Here is an 18,070-nt window from a genome sequence, read left to right on the forward strand (position 1 = left end):
TGTAGGATATACTGAAGGTTTTGTTTAGGGCTCTTTACTGGTGATAAGAAGCCTTCTTGGAGCAAAGTCACTTTATGTTCGTCAGTCCTGTATAAAATTCTAGCTATCTTCAGTGAAATACTGTATGATTTTTCTGGTTCTTCAGTCATATGGCCTGCATTCTGTTTGCAAGATTTGACATTTTTCTAAACTGATAAACAGGGTTTAGTTATTGAAATGAAAATTTTGATGTTCAAATAAGCTATTTCTTTGCATTTTTATACAGCAGAACACTATGTGATATAACATCATTGCTTACAGATTTTCTTCATATAGCATTTAATTTTTTCATTTTGCTTGATAAAGAAGTGATGCAGTTTCTATGGAGCATATCATGTAGCTACAGATATAACATCTATCAAATATTTGGGGTTTTATGTTTACTTTTAGCTTCAATTGGTCAAAGCATGATTTATTTCATAGCAAGTAGTGAGTTCTTCAGTTGTGCAAAGTATTTCAATGCACATTTTTTATTTTAAATTACTATAACTGTTACTGACCTGACTTTTACATGTACCAAGAGATCAAAGTTAAATTATTTCATATCCCCTCATAAAGGTAGGGGAGGGGGAAAGCCCTATGGTTTGCAACCTCAGTTTCTGTGGAACGGCACAGACCTTTGCTGCCTGAAGTCTCCCCCATCTTTTTCATAATTTCCAAGACCAATGATCATGAAGCCAAATCCTTCAGCCTTCTCAGAAAAAAAAAAAAATCTCAATGAAATTGGTTGATGTACAACTGCACTGCAGGGAAGTCTGGTGTATTTTTTTGGAACAGTTGGTTTCACTTGAAACGATAATCTTGCCGGCACTGTTGCTCCTAGCTAAATGGAAAAAAGGGACCCTGTCCCTGTCTGCTCTGTCTTCCAAGAAGAAAGCTGGCACTCTGTACTTCGTTGTGGGTGTGAGTGTGAATATCAAACTTCCTCATGGAATAAACCTCGCAGTTGCTAACTGCAGAGTAAAACTGGCTGTGCAAAGGGATGAACTACTTTTTAAGACACTTGCTATACAAAAATTAAAAGTGTTTACAAGGAGAAAAAAATACTAACAAAGTCCTGACTGCAAGTCCTTCCTTCATAACATCCAACAATAATTTCTTTTGCTTTGAATTTGTGCTAATGAAAGAAGCCAAACACATATTCTGCCAATAGCCATTTGCCCATTAAAAAAAATATCACTCATCCTTCAGTTACAGGGTAGAAAGCAGTCTTGGTTAATACAAAAGTACTTCAACCATTCCAGGTGAAGTATGGGCTGTGTGTTGTCTTCCTTTTTTAAACTAAACTGATGCAAAATACAAAACAAAAAGCAGTTAAGAGGTTTGAGTTTGCAGGATTCAGGCACTAATGCAAACAGAGTGAGTACTAATAGAGCAAAAGTGGTGTTCAGATGTGTTTACTCTGCGAAAACTTTAAAACCTTACCTTCTGCTAATAGTGGGGCGTGTGCACACCCTCCTTACAAGTGGATATAGGTGTAGAAATTAGTTAATAGGTGCAAAAGGTACTTGTGCAAAGATAAACACTTCTGTTTCTATGATTGTTTGCATTAAAAAGTGACTATTCAAGTAAATGGTTGCAGCCATTAGTAAAACCACCCAGCAAGTTTAGAAATGCAAAATCAAAGGAACTGTATATTGAAATATATGCAGATAAACATAAAACTTTACCATGCATTTAATTATCTTGTCATTACAGCTTTAATAATGCTATGGATGATGAGATTTTAACCACTAAGTTGAATTTAAAATAATTATATTATGAAAAATTATTGTATTAAAAAGAAAGATAGCATCTCCAAAAGAACCACCAAAAGATGTCAGAACAGTTGTCACTATAAGCACTTTTTTATGTAATGCTTCCATTGTGAGCAAGTTAGTTGATTATATTCTCACTTGCTTTATATGAGTTGCCAAATTTACACCTGCAGCTGTTTTCCCTCTGATATTCCCAGGGTAAATAAATGCAGTATTTTTGCTGTGAACAGAGTAATTTATGTGCTACTAACACAATCTCTGTGTATCACCTGCCAATTCCCACCCCGCTGTGAGAAGGCAGCCGCCACTTTGACAATAACAATGCAACACTGCTACAGTTTAATCCTACTTGGTGGTTCTTTCTTCCACAGCTGTCCGTCCTTACTTCGAACTGCAGAGCAGTGCAACGCCCCTCAAAGTCCAGTGATCAGGGTTCTGCACTGTTCTCAGATGCAAAGAGAAGATGTAGGTCAGGTCTGTTCTCTGAGGCTTTCTGTAGACAGGGCAGCAGTACACATGTCCGTGTTGCCTCCTCGCGTCGCTTGGCGCTGTTGTGCTCACCGCGTACACGTGGACCACGGGAAGGCTAGTGAACAGCACCTGAGAAGGTAAAAGGAACACAGGGCTCAGCAGAACAGAAGCAGGACAGGGTGTCTGAATTCTGAACACTAGAACTAGATTCAGTGATGGCCTTCAGCAAAAGCACCTCAGCAGAGTACATGTGAGAGTACACTCACTACTACACTCACTACTAAGTCCTACACTCACTAATATCTTGACACTAACTTTAAGCCAATGGCAGCTCAGGGACAACAGCCATCAGGAAGCCTGTTGGAAGGAAAGGAGAGCAGAAAAGTAGAAACATGGAAACCCGCATGCTGTGGAGGTAGATGGAAAAATTTCAGGGTGATTCTAGGAGACACAACAACCATTGCCTTTTTTCCCTTCCTTTGCCCCTTTCACTGGTGTTTCCCATTCTTTCCCCACCTCTTTTTTCCTGAATGTCAGGACTAGAGCTACAAAAACCAAGCTGCAAACCTCTATACTGCTGACAGTGGAGCTTCTAATATCCAATGTGCTTCTTGGGCATTTACCAAACTTGATCACCTCAGGTCTTCCACCAAGATAAAGTATTCATTGTCAGGGGATAAAACAGACCCAGAGCCAAGAGCAACATGGAACTCTGCTGAACACTCCAGAGCACTTGAGTAAAACTCCATGTTTGAAGGGGTCTTTTGACAAACCAGGCAACAGAAGTTACAGCTGGCAAGGTTTAATTTGGAAAATTTTCTCTCAGTCAGACACAGAAGTGTTTTACCTATGGACAGGAATTACCTCAATTCCAATTCCAGGACAGTTAGCACTGGCTTGGAAAAAGTGTACCAGTGCAAACAATGACAACTTTCCCTGGATCGTGACTACAGTATCCAAACATTACTCCATAGCTAGATTTTAAATCTGCTTAGTCACATCAGTAAAATATAACTCAATGCATGGATAACTGAGCATAAGACCAGAACTAATACTCTGCCTCATATTAAAGCACAAACACTGGGGATTTCTAGTCAACCAAACAATGACCTCCATATCAAACCTAGCCCAGGGCTTTGGAAGCTTTGATAAGGTCCCCCTTGGTCAGTCAAAAGAAGACTGCTATGGGGTGCACTATTTTATTCAAACATAACTGTGCTGCTAGGGCCCCTGAAGCCAAGAAGCCCAGCATCTGGTCTGCTATAGTGCTATGCATCCTAAATTCATTTTCTGACAGAAGTATTTTTGTTCACTTCTGGCAGGTAAAGAGTCTGTCCTCTTCCCAGCACCGCTAGTGTTGGTTACCCTCTTAAAACCTGTTGTGAAACCACCGCTGCAGGCACTCAGCATTCTTCCTGGCTTTCCCAGAGCACAGGCAATATGCCCCAGCCTGCTACACTGACTCAGTCCTCACCTTTGGTGCTGACTCGATCAGCTTGCTGTTCCTGCGGTCCCAGCCGGCCCCTTCGAGGAACAGGCCGTGTATGTAAACCCCACCAAGGTCAGCAGGAGGAGGGCCAACAACATCTTCTTTCATCATCTTGGTCACTTCACTGCATAAAACAACACTGTCCAGCTCCCACCCTTTGGCTAAATTCATGCGCGTTGTCTCTTGCCTCATGGCTGTTAGGAATCCCTAAGGAGACATGCAGGAATATGGCAGAGAGGAGTTTTTTAAAGCCTTGAATTTAAACCATTTACAACTTTTTTTTTTCCTATGTAAGTGACACCAGCTGTATTAAAGCCGATCCTACAGAATTTCATGTGCATATAAACTAAATTCGGTAGTGTAAATCCAGTACCATGCGTCCATACATGACTGGTGTGCACATGTTGGTGCTAAGCAGCCCCCAAGTTAGCTTCACAATATATCAGAAGTGTCTGTATAATTCACCTCTCATGCCTTTTTTTACAACCAACCAGATGGAGAGAGGTATATAATGTGATTATATACCAGATTAATGTGTTTTGAGAGATTCCAAACACAGGTGATTTCTCATTTCTCTAACACTGGCTATATTATTCATCTTTTCTTATACTAATGTTTAAGAAATGCTTTTCAGTCAACAAATAAGCCTTTACAGAAAACAAAGGAAGTACCAGCTGGAATCATGCCATTAAATACTGAAATGCCTTTGACACTTTGCTCAGTGAAGTCTTTACACACTACAATAACATAGTGTTTTAGACAACAGCAAGATAAACCCAGAGCACTCCAGCAGCACAGAATAAAACTAACTCTCTGTTCTAGAGAGCTACAATCTCATGGCATTTGTATAAGCTATCAAAAGACAAGCCAGGCTGAAAATGCTAGTTAGCTTCCCTGATACAGCTGTCCATGGGAAAGCACAATTCAGTATGTGGGAAGTGCCTTAGTCCTTAGAGATGGGAGGGTAGACTCCTTTGCTGTTCCAGTGGTCATGCTGTAGATGTGGAAACCCATTTGTGTAGTGAGGAGGTGAACAAATAAAACAAAAAATTGAATATGCAGGAGCAATGGAAAGGACACCTAGGAAAGAGCAAGTTTCTCGACATATTTCAGAACAGGGAAGTAAAGCCTCTGGAGACAGAGAAGGGGGCATAGAGAGCCACATGAGGAACAAAGAGAGGTGGGAATCGGTGAGCCAACAGCACAGCAAGGAAGAAATCAAGATGGGAAGGAGGGAATTGAATGAGGGAATTGAAAAAGTTTTTTCTTCAGTATTCACAGAGCGGGATGCTCCATTGAGCTAACCATTAGGGTCAAATGAATGGAAAGAAGTCAGATGTGGGAAAATCCACAAATTGTCTACTGAACACAGGGGCCAGTCTCTGGCTGATAGCACTGGAGTGCTCCAAGCACTTGGTAGCCATGCAATGCCCTTCAAGTTATGAGAACATGAGATGACTTTCAGGAACCCAGATGTTTCTGTTAACTCACACTGGTTGCTTCTCATTAATATAATCCCAGAGACCCCAGGACAAGTGTTTTAAAGAGGCTTTGTGATAGCACAGATAATGGTAATTGCATTCAAAGTGGTTGAGAACTCCAGTGTATTGCTGAGGGAGACGTGATTAAAGGCCAAGTTCTTCTATCAGAAATGCCATTAAAGGAAAGCAGAATCGCTGCAGTAATTTGTGGAATTTTAATTTGTAGAAACATGCTAGAACCAATAGTTTAAAATACATGAAGTGTTCACTGCTGTAAGGCCCCAGAGGGCTACTGGATCCCAGATAAACTGAAATATTAAAGAAAGAAGAGCCTAAAGAGGACAGAGCCATGACTGTATAAAGGGAATCAGTTCAAAGGCACCATGGAAACACTGGAATAAAAGTAAGCTCCAAGCTGTGAGTTGTCTCCAGGGATAAGGTTTAGATAGCAGATTATTCCTAGAGATTGCAGGACCTATACACTTTCTGCAGTGGGACTTTTCATGCTTATCTGCTCATTTGAATGAATCCTAGACACATTTGAAGACTGCAGCTGTGAGCTGGGGGCCCAGCTGGGTGTTCCAGAGTGGGTGAATGGCGCAACAAAGAGCAAGACAGAATCAAGTGGCTTGAGGTGCCACTGTACATCTGAGGCTCTGGTTCATCCCAAAATCCTCTGTCAGGGACATAATGCACCAGTTGCCATGACATTTGTTTCAGTTTCTGGCAATCCTTTCCTTTTTTGTTTTGTTTTGGTGGGTTGGTTAGCTTTTTTGGTATTTTTCTTGTACATGTGTGTTTGCCTTTTCCTCAATTTCTCCTTGTCCAGCTCACTGAAGCCTGCAAAAGCTTTGCCCCTTTCCTTTTAACAACTCATGTGAACTAACTCTGAACCTTCTAGTGAGGGAAAGCAGATACACATGGAAATCAGTTAAGTCTATTGCTCTCAGAATCATATTCTCTCCTTTATCTTACTTTGGAGGTTCCTTGTTTGTCACTTTGCAAATACTGAGCAGATTATGGCAGATTTGCTAGAACTCTGAGGAATGGATTTGCGGACACTGAGGAATGGAGGCATTCTACTTCATATTCTGATTAGTATTCACATTACTTCGAGGTCATAAGGGCATAGAAGTAGGTTTTGAGGTGTCATTATGCTGAGTACTACACAAGCAGAAACAGCTTTGCCTCACAGTGCTGAAAATCTATATATAGGACAAGTGACAGGAGCTGGATGCAGAGACGCAAACAAGGAAACAATAAAACAGTGTAAGCCACTAAGTGGAAATTGGGAGGTAGAAATGAGAAACACCTAATGTCAAGTTTTTGATGAAAACAATCCAGTAACCTCAGATTAACTTCCAGCAGGGAAGAAAATTCATGGCATTTCTTGCATTTTTCACCCCAGTTATCTTGGCCCAGTGCAGACACACATGGGGCTTCAGGTTTCTTTTGCATAGAAGTCTGAGCCAGCCCTCATTTGTATCACTAAAAATAAAGATTAACTTCTGTGAAATTACTGAATTTATCCTAGTGTATAAACAGTCCAAGAGTAGGCAGAATCAGGTCCTATATTATTTTTTATTGCCAGAATGCCTCATTTTCCCAGTGCTATAAATCTATTTTATTGCCTTGTGTTATCCGTGGCATTTATCCATTGACTGTGAAGCTAACAGTGAGATACATGCAAGTAGGAAAATGACTTAGGAGCTGCATTTCATCTCACAAATGAAAGGATTTTTCTGACAACATCTCAGGTATGACAAACAAACCATTAGAACTGCAGCACTAACACCTCAGCTTGTTTGAGAAGACAAAAATCAATTTTCTGAACATGTGAAATACTGATTTTAAACACAGAAGTACGGCTATTAACAAAATAATAGTTAATTAAATAGAAAATTAGTCTTTCCTCAGGTGAATTGCTTTTAGAATGAGCCACTGCCACAGCCTAGGTTACAGAAAATGGTGACTACAATAACCATCTGATTCTTAGGCTTGTGATTGTCAGCACAAATGAATATTTTAATCTCTGCACACAATGTATTTAGGGACTTTAGGAACTAGGGGTTATGAAGTGTGTAATTTTTGTATTTCCAGAGGCTTTCTCATTTACTATGGTCTATTAAATCACAATTTGTTTGGGGACATTTTACACTGATTATTTGGCAGCTCTTTTCAGAAATCCAGCTATTTTGATCCAAAAAAATGCAGGCTGCCAACTTTGGGCTGGCAAAATTTCCGAACTGACACAATCCCCGAGCACAAAAAAGCCAGCTGAAATGTCCAGTACCAAATTTCTATCAGCTTTTGCTCATCTGTAGAGCAAAAGCAAACACCAACAAAGCCAAAAGGCTGTTAGGGTTGCATCCAGCTTAATCACTGCAAAAGTTACTTAGAAGTGTTTTAGATTGCTGCTATCAGTGTGTTGTTAGCAAACCAAGTGTGGAAGCATAATAATTTTATTAGAACTCCTACTCCTCTCTCTGCTACTTGAGAACTCTTTGCTCAGGGGTTCTGTGAGCCCCCTTCCATGCTATAAAGTTGTACCAGCAGACAGCTGACACACACACAGGTTAGATGATAGATGGATATTTCCCAGCAGTAGTCCTAGAGAGTATAAGCCACTGTTGTTTTCTCTATTCTAGGCAGCTGTTTAAGCCAGCTTTTGCATTGCTAACAAGAACTGAGATTAAAATAGATCTTTAAAATAGCTCTTTCCTAAGGCTTCATAGAAACCTGTTGGTTGGATGCTCTCACAATGACTCATTACCACAACTCATACTTCCCACAAACATCTGTGAATCATAAAAAGCTTTAATGAATGTGGATAGCTCCACAAAGAAACTACACATCATCTAGGTATGTATACTTTACTTCTTTTAACTCTGCTCTCAGCTGTTCCCTTTTTGTGTTTCATTTCATGCCAGGTTTTTATTTTAGATGGTGCAGATGAGAGGTTGTATTTTTTATATGTCTCTGCAGACCCTGTCTGGCACAATTCTGGGGTGGTATGAATAACAAACCTTCCATTACAAGGAACTGATTTGCAAGGATTGAGAACCAAGTCCAAATCTCTTCTTCCTATGTCAAGGTTCTGGAACTTATCTTGTTTTGTACTCAGAGGGATTATCATGCAATAAATAAAAAATAGATTACTGTAGAAGAAGAGGTAAAAAAATTAAGTTGAAATGCAAAAGCATGTACTTACCCAATTTCCTCACTATAATTAAAGCAGCCAAAAGATGTATTTCATTATTTCAGGAGCAATATTTTGTTCTAGCAAAAATTTCTTCAGTAGATACCGAAGACGTTTTATTCTATATTTATGCTAAAAAATTAATATCGATTATACTTCACATAGTCAGTATTAAGTCAACTTGAAGTTCTCCCAAGGTCTAATTTAGCTGTTACTCAGAAGTTATGAAGGTCAACGTGGCAATCTTACCTGTGGATTAAAGAATCCTGTCATCCAGAACTGGTTTGGACGGCCATCCTGCAGCCAGCTGCTGAACTGCTGGTTTCGCTCAAGAAGCTCAGTAAACCAAAATCCTAAAGTACTTGACTCCCAGGAAATCCTAAACCACAGTTTTGGAATTCTAGCATCATAAATATTATCTAAAGCATCTTGCAATTCTTCTGACATAATTATGGTTCCTGAAAAATAAGTAAAATGTTCAGAATGAACTTTCCCCTAGCTTGCAAAGGCAATTAAAACTTCCAAATGACATTCAAAGTCTAATAAACCCTCTTTTGTTGTGCCTTAATTGCACACCTGTAGCGCTGCAGTCTTATCAGTTTGCAGTTAATTTGTTCAAAATTATAAGACTTGATTCAAAGCTGAAGGCGATAAGATAAATGATATTTCTTCTGTTGTTTTGATCAGAAACAAAGATATGTTTCTTAAACAACTTCTTCTCCCTCATACACATTATTTGTATTCATTATATTCACAGTGTGTCTGGAATGTGATTAATCATTGAAAACTGTTTTATAAATTTTAATGGATCCTACATGCATGATCAATGGTAGAGATACACTGTGTAACTCATCTATATCCTAAGCATGTATTGGCTGTGATTATATTCATGAAATTCACTATTACTAATGATAACTTTGTACATTTCCATTATCAAGATTCTCAATGGGAAAGCGGGAGGTAAAATAAAGCTAAAGGCAGGATTTTTTTTTTGGCAGTGCATACTCACATATTCCATACATAGTGCTGTTCTCTCCACTGAAATGTTGGCGTTTACTAAGACAGTGATTTTTCAGTGACACTCACTCTTCCATGTGCTAGAAGTTCCTACACCTTGTATACTCTCAATAGAGATCTGGAACACAGCCATGCCTCAGGATGACTTCCCTGTTCCAGAAACTGGTTCTATTATTCTCTTACATAAACTGGTCTGGTACCCCAACTTTGATTAAATATTCATATAAAATCAAAGTTCAATGTATCATCACACACACAGCTGCTATAATTCCCACAAGGACAGTACAAGACACCAAACAGAATTAAGTGGTTTCCACCACAGAACATGTAAAGGAAAGGGAAGTGGTCTGGGTGACTGCAAAGAAAAACTGCAATGGTCCGTGCAAACATACCCATAAGGAAATGTGGCCTGAAAAAAAGAAAGCATTTCAAATCCCTTCCTTCCACTGAGGTTGACAGGACTTCAGCTGAGGGGAAGGAAAAGACCATCAAGAAACCAAACACCAGCTTAATTTTGAACAGATCATTACAACATAATCAGTCCTTATAGCAGTGTGTGCAAATTTAGTGCATTCTACAATATATAAATGGCAAATAGGCCTCGATTTCTTCTAGTAGATAATGCGTGATCTGTTTCCATTTATATGCACCTCCTTTTGTGCAACAAATTATTTGAGAAAACCATTAGCTTTTACCAAACTGTAAATATTAAAAAAAAACACACCTCTCCTGCATTTTCTGCAATTGCTTTGTAACCAGGCTCAGAATCACATTCTGGGTTAGCTAAGAGACTTTTACGACATAAATTATAAGCCTAAGAGGACCAACATGTAAGAAAGAAGCCACTCCATGTCTTCTCCACTTTGCTTAGAAAAATGTAGTATTACACCATTTAGAGACAGAAAAAAGTGGGGGGGAAAGTCTTGCAATGCATGTTGGTTTCAACTTCAGAGCAACTGTACCGAGAGCACAAAACAAGCGAGGAGCACCCTGGTTTAGCCCTGGGGATCACTACCATTGAACTGAGAAAGAAAGAACTCTTTCATCTCTGGTTATTCCTTGTTTTCAGGCTGATACATTCAACTTTCTCCTTTCTTTCTCAATTCTTCTGGGCAGGCTGGAGCTTTTCAAATAGGGAGATACAACCAGTCTCTGCCCTGAAGCATTGTGAAATCCCTTGGGATGTCTGCCTGCTATGACTCAGAGCAGCTGTTGAGAATGTAAGCCAGACTGTTCTTGAGGATGAGGTATGTTCACAGCTCAGGCCGTGCCCGTATATCTGCATAAATATTCCTAGTGAGTGTGTGTCATCCCTGGCCGTAGGCATCCAGTGCTTGAATTTCAGCACTAAATGGCATCTGTGGGCGTTGGCATGCATTTCTGCAGCCAAAATAGTGTGATAAAAATAAAAATAATTAACAAAATAAAATAATTGTCAGAAATAAAATCAGTACCATAGGAGAAAAATCATGCTATCTATCTGGACAGAAGTGATAAAGGTATTTGAAAAACTATCTTTGATAAATTGAATTAATAGTACAATGTCATAGGCTTCTCATATTTAACTTCTGGGAACCCCAGAGCACTGTACTATATGAAGAGACTGAATGTCCTATGAACTTAACATGACAGGCTCAAATGTTCTATGAATGAGACATGCCAACTGTTTATAACTTGGTTATTTTGGGGGTTATTCCATGGTATTCTCTTTCTTGAATGGAATAAAGGCCATCCAAAAATGACTGATGAAGGGTCAGATCAGTTAAAGAAAAGAAGGCATTTCCATACTTTAAAAATAATATCTACTAGAACCATACTGTTTGCACAGTATTCACAGTTTGGAAATAAGGTTCCCCTTTTTGATTGCCCTACATTTATACCATCTCCCTTCTAAACCACATCTAAATCTTTCCTCTTGCTGAGTGGTGAATAACCCAAATAAAACTTCTCAGTTCTGAGGATAACTAGTTGTTATTGAATGATTAAAGTAAATAGTCTGGTTTTTTAAAATGATCTGGTTTTAGGGTGATTCATTCAATAGATATAATGCTTTGAATAGACTAGATGAGGAGCTTGTATTATTTCTTGGAGTTGACCCTTTTCACTTTCATAGCTCCCACAAATTGAATCTGAAAACTGGAATTTGTAAAATTTGGATCTGTTTTAAATTTCACATTCATGAAAGTGTCTATCTGGACTAGGAAACTTGCATAGCTCATTTAAATGAGTAGCTAAAGTTAGGAACAAAAGAAGGATCTTAAATTCCAGCATGAACCAAAAAAAGCCTTGGTCCACTGACTGATTCTCTTCCCACAGGCACAGATGTAAATCAAAAATAACAAGAATAATTATGTAGGACATAAATGAAATGAGAAAAAGCTACTTTCTCCATCAAGTACAATTTGCCAATAGCTGATATCATTATAATAAAATTGGAGACTAGCCCTGGAGGACAATACTTGCTAGACACTGCATCTGTTAAGCTAGCCTGAAGAGTACATGGAGAAAAAAGCTCAGTGAAAGCATCAATCCATTATTGACTGCCCCAGTTCCCAGCCCCAGAAGCTGACCTTTTCAGCCTTTATTCTCAAGTTTACCTCCCAAACTACTTCTCTGCTCTTGAAACAGTCTTACCTTACCTCCACCACCAAGCTCCAATTCCCTCTTCTTTGCTGAACGTGTTGAAAAGAAAATACCAACTTGTTTATAACTTCCTAAGTTTTCCTCTCTTTCTGCCTTATGGCAACAGCTAACACTTGCCTGTGTTTTCTCCAAAGCTTTTTTAATTTTTCCACCCAAAGGCACAAGGTATAAAAGTGAATATATGTTTTCCTATACCTAAAACTATATTTTGCAAGATTTAGTCTGGTTCTGCCAGCTCTGTGACCACCACTGCTGTGCTGATAGAAGCTGACTTTGCTTCAGGCAGCTCTTTGGGTATTTTCCTCTTTCTTCACTTTCAGTAATTGGTCACTTAAGCATTTTGAGGTAATTCCCAGGAAGTTCTCAGAAGCTCATTTAAACTCCACCACGCTGTTTTAATCCTAAGGCTCCTCAAAAGTTTGTCACTTTCTTTTGCTTCAACTCTAGAACAGGAAGGGTAAAACAGGCAGCCAAGACCTGCAATGCACTCTCTCCATGTTTTATTTGTAGGCTGGTATTCTCTCCAGCAGCATCTAACCTTTGCCCCTGATCTGATTTCTCTTTAAAGTTTAAGTTTACAGCAGTAATTTGAAGATGAAAATCCACACATACCTCTACAAAAAAAGTAATACAAATCACTACCCTGAGCTACAGCAATACAACAGGCAGAAAAACTCTACTCTGCAGTTTGTCCTTAATGTGCAATGTGTGTTTCTAAACAGTTGTCCTGGCCAGCATCATGGCAGGCATATGCAACACCTATTAAGAAGTTCAGAAATGATGTGCCACACTGTGAAGGACAACAGGAGGCATTCTGGCATTCTTATCAGGATGAGAATTAAATAATGGATGAGAGCTGCTGAGCCAAGAGTAACTACACCACAAGACATACTAGACTCATCCTCTTCATTCCTCAAATGATCTCCCCATTGTTACATTCCACTAATGTCTTTACTGAGTGCTCTTAATTATTTTCAAACAAAATCCTCATCCAAAAGTGATGAATTCCTTCAAGCCCCACAAACACACACAGACACACACACACACACACATACACACAAGCATACATACATATACACACAGAACAACTTAGTAAGGTAAGAGCCCAAGATCTTTCTATTACCATTGTCAGCAAGCCAAACTAAAACTGTGTGTTAGCAGTCTAATACCATTACAAGTCAAAATAAAACTTAGCCAGACATGGGGAATGAGTCCATACTTCTTCCTTTCATGGGAAATTACCTTTCCTGTAAACTCTGGCAAGACTAGTTTCCTGAGCTTCACTTTCTCACCATGTAGGTTAAAATAAATTACCAGCTACCTCTTTTGACTCTTTTGGGCTTCATTTATATCCCTGTTATAAGGTGCTACATACAATGAACAGAAATTCCTTTTGGCATCATGATACAAATGGTACTTTCAACTTCATGGTGTTCTGAGTTGGAAAAAAGTAATTCTGGAAACCCAGGGCACCAGGAATATTTCTCTGTCTGCTCTGGGGTGCCCTGGTCCCCAGGGGAGCACTGACTTTGACCCTCATTCATAGAGAAAGTTTCCTAGACTTCAAGATAGACTAGAATCCACAAAAGTGTGAAATAGATTATAGAGAGTAGTGTAGGTGTATAACTTGGTGAGAAGTCTAGGTTTTGGGATTTTTTGTATGTTTTGGATGGAAGCAAGATGGAGGGAACAGGGTGTTGTCCTGGTTTTCTTCTTCATGCTTCTTCTTCCTTCTTCTTCATGGGTTTGGGTGGCAGTTTGTAATTGGGTGGGAAAGTCCGCATTGCGGCCTCTTTGGGATCAGTTATTGGGTTAAAAGGGAAAATAATCTAGGTGTCATTTCTTAATTGGATAGTTTAGTCTTAAAAGACCTTGTAACAAAAGTTTGTTAGCCATCTTGTGCCTTCTAATGAAAGGCTGCCAAACTCACAATAGTGAGACTGTTTTACTGATAAGAAATAATAAACACTTGAGTCCAAACATGAACTACTGTCTCAAGTGCCTTCAATCCAGACCCAGAGAAATTGATAAGTAGTAAATATTTATCATGGGCTTCACTCATGAGCTTGTGTAGACGACCTAAAAATCCTACACAACTCCTATAACATTTGTAGAACTACATTGCTATAGAACTGCTGTATTTTCAGGAAACATGTTATGAGGAAAGGACTTCTCTCTCCTAACCCTGTAAATACTGTACAAATAGCAGTGGGAGTTCTGTGATCATGGGGCACATATATGACATGAAAAGATAAAAAAATCCAAAGTTTCTCAGATGTTCTTCACTTGTTCATGAAGTGGGCAATTTAGGCAATTCCCAAGAATTAGTTTGAAAACACAAAGCTGTAAGGTACCAGGAACAAGAACCAAGTGGATGTACTTTTATGACCAAAGTAGAACCTAGATATAAGTAATGAGTTAAGCATTTTTTTGTTTCACAAGAAGCCCTTAAACACAATGTTAACTGGGTCAAAAAGAATAAGGATTAAAATCAAACTAAAAGCTGTGCTTATTTCCATTGCCAAGGATTCAATATCCACTTTCAGTGCTACTACAAGTATGCTCCACTTCATTCATGGAAAACACTCCCACAGAATCTCTCTTCTCACTTTCTTCACCAAGAGAAGACATCAAAATGCTTACTACTCTTATTCAGTGCATGGAGAAATAAAGACAACCCCACAAAAATCTCACAGACAGGCCACATTCAGACAAACTCAAACAAACTCTAAAAGGCTAAGAATAACTGGATGTGTCATTAGATTTTATTGCATTTAGAGACAGTGTCTTCACTAGTAGGAGAGAGGGGCTTTGAAGTATCCACTTTACAATAAAGAGTGGGGGATTAGTATTCTGTGCCAGAGGCCTCTACATGGCCAGAGGCAAGAGGTAAGTACACAGCAACTCTACAGCTTGGATACTGCCCTACAAAGAATGGTCATCTTCTGACAGGGGCTCAAGATCTGCTGCTCATAATCCATTAAGGTGTGGCATTTTTGGTGCAAACCCCATGTCTTCTCCTTGTCTCCGAAAAGATTTTTCTGTCTGGAACGTGGCTTCTATTTAGGGCACTCAAGAGGACAACCATCACTGCTGTGTTCTGATTTATGGTGAAGCTCTGTATTATGCCAACTGTGAAATAAACTCTGGGCAATCAATAAGTAATTAAAGCAGAAGTAATGGTTGGGACATAAGTGAGAGTACAAAGTGCAGCTACAATCTAATTACTACAATTTGATCCAGAGAAAGTGTCCCTCTGGGCAGCAAAGTTTATTGGTGGAGATACAAGCTTCTGGGGCATATTTGCCAACAAACATGTTGGACACATGCTGAGCATCCTCACCCCTCCCAAAAGCTGAACTGCTTAATCTGCCCTCTGGACAGAAGGACAAAATTGTGTCTGCAAATTCCTTCTACATCCCTCATGTTCAGCTGCACATGGGCTCTCCCTGAGGAGGGCTTTACATTACCTCAAATTACCCCAAAAGCCCCTGAGGAGGGCTTTAAATTACCTCAAATTACCTCAAAAGCCCCTGAGGAGGGCTTTAAACTACCTCAAATTACCTCAAAAGCCCCTGAGGAGTGCTTTACATTACCGTGGTGAGTAACATCCAAATAACAAGGTCCATCCATTCACATCCAAACTGCAGAATCAGATATTCAGACTTCCTTTCACAACCTAAAGACACACTATATTCTTAAACACCAAATTTACTTGAAATTTTAGGTCTGCTTAAAGTCGGCGTTGGGTCTTAACAGGATTGTGAAGCCAGAGCCAGATACATGAGCAGGGCAGATGTCAAAAATTACATGACCTGTTCCAGCAGGCACATCAGTTTTACCTCATTGTAAAGAAAATTAAGCACCTCAGATGACCTGAGATTGCAGTTGACTCATTTTGGGAGAGAATCTAGTATGAGACAGTTTGGGGTTTTCCCATTTGCTGAGATAGAGTGCCTAAATGTTCTTTCCATCTCCTAATTAACAGTCTACCACATGCACTGGATATAGCATGAACATGCCAGAAGCCATTAATTGTTATTGTTAACTATACATCCAATTTTGTTTTCAGAGCAATTTTTCACTATATTTAACTTGATTGTCTGTAAGAAATTATGTTTTAGAGAATTGCATGAAAGTTACAGCATTAACTTGATTAAACATCTGGCAGAGGACTGCGCCCACTGTGGAACTGAATGTGAAGTGCAAATAAATTATGTTACTCATCCAGTCTCTGCAGAATATTATATAGATTGAGAATTTAAATATATCTGTCACAATCAAGGAAAGACTAACACTTTCTTAGATGGAAAATATACCTTTTATATACTTGAAAAGGGATTCTATTCACACATAAAAGGGAACTTTCAGCTCAGAAAGAGAGGACAATTGTTTCTTCCAACCTGATCTTTACATATGTTATTGCAGGATATGAAAGATTATTAGCCTTGGGCACATCTTTCCTAGATTCAGATTAGAGGCATGAGGTTTCTGAAGCATGTCTTGTTGTCTTAGTGTATCACAAAAATGATAGAGAAAAAGAAATGCCTTTTGATCCTTATGTAATAAAAATACAAATGAAAAAATAATGCCCCCTCACAAAAGACATTGTCAGAACACCAGTAAGACAGATTACAGTAATGCCATCAGCTGTGTCAGAAGGGACTAATTCTGAGGCATTCTGACCTGCTCCCTGTGAGGACAGTTTGCTCTGTCAGATAATTTCTGTGTCTCTGCTAGAGAACAGCAGACTTGGGTGAGAGCTTTACCAGTGGAAGCTACCCATTCCTGCTCCATTTTGATTTGTTAATTCAAAAAGTTTGGCTGAGCAACAGTACACTTTCCTTCCTGGGTTTTTCAACTCTTGCAAAAGAGGAAGCAAAATAGGAAGTGAAAACAAAAAGCAGATGGCAACATCATTATCCCTTCTTTTTCCTCACTCTTTTTCTGATCAAATTCTCCATCTGCTTCCAGTTGCCTCTACTCTTGGGGTTTTTTAACTTCATTCACCATTGCTCACTTTCAGCCAAATACTCCTGTGTCTCTGAGAGATTCAGAGTGCTGTTTCCTGCCTCCTGTGAAGCCTAAATGAAGAACTCTCTCTTTTGATTGACACTGCCACTCACTTCAGCTTCCATTTAGAGACATGCCATTTGGTACAGCCAGTTTCACAAATGTGTCAAATTTCACCTTAAATTAGAGTCTTTTTCACCTTGCCTCCTGAGTTCCCTGTCTCTCAATTACTTTGCAGCAACCCTTCTACCTTGTTCTATATCACTATGTCTCAGCCTAATTTCTTAAATAACTCTGGTATACACGGCGCATGGACTTTTCCATGCAATTCCTCTGAGCTCTGGAGGATCCTAGAGAGAATCACAGAAGTGAAGTAGTGCTAAGGGACACGAACTGCAATACTGGAGAAGATGAGTGCAGAATAAATTTAGGTGGAGCGTCCTTAGAGATGCAATCAGGAGATTTTAAGGGCTAGAATTAGTGGTCATATGATAATGACAGAGAAAAAGAGAAAAACAGTGTGAGGGAAGGAACAAAAGAGAAAGGAAGGAAACAAGAAGAAATATTTATTTAGTTATATGGTATAAGCAACTGCTAGCAATAAGCATTGCACCTTAGTTACAATGTTTGATAGCGTAGCTTACCGTCAATAGCCAATTTGAGATCCGTCAGTGTAGTTCGAACTCTGGATATAACAAGTTGCATCCGGTCAATTTCTTGACGGAGAAATATGTTTATGGGCTGAAAAGCTCCCATCTTTTGAAGTTGTGCTTTCACCTAAAAAAGAATAGTGCAATGATTATAAAATCTAATCTCCTGTTTGCCATGCTATAATTTTTGAAAGCAAAAACATTTTCAGAAAAGAAACATTTTAGTAACAGATGGCCATTCAAGTCCTGTGCCAACTGTAAGATTTAGCACACTGTGACTCATTAGCTTACCAGAACGAGCTCCTCCATCA

At 39.2% G+C, this 18,070-nt stretch overlaps 1 protein-coding gene across 1 annotated transcript in view; it reads right to left on the bottom strand.

Annotated features, from left to right (window-relative positions):
• Positions 1-1,721: 1,721 nt before the first annotated feature.
• LOC131087332 (dynein axonemal heavy chain 5-like) overlaps positions 1,722-18,070 on the bottom strand; it is a 149,278-nt gene continuing 132,929 nt past the window's right edge. The window contains exons 74-77 of the mRNA XM_058030916.1: positions 17,754-17,886; positions 8,686-8,894; positions 3,742-3,963; positions 1,722-2,396 (exon numbers count right to left, since the gene is read on the bottom strand). Of these exons, the coding sequence (XP_057886899.1) occupies positions 2,178-2,396; positions 3,742-3,963; positions 8,686-8,894; positions 17,754-17,886 (783 nt within the window). The 3' untranslated portion in view covers positions 1,722-2,177. The remainder of the gene's footprint in view (positions 2,397-3,741; positions 3,964-8,685; positions 8,895-17,753; positions 17,887-18,070) is intronic.

The sequence above is a fragment of the Melospiza georgiana genome, chromosome 1 (genome assembly GCF_028018845.1).
Source record: "Melospiza georgiana isolate bMelGeo1 chromosome 1, bMelGeo1.pri, whole genome shotgun sequence".
Classification (NCBI taxonomy): domain Eukaryota; kingdom Metazoa; phylum Chordata; class Aves; order Passeriformes; family Passerellidae; genus Melospiza; species Melospiza georgiana.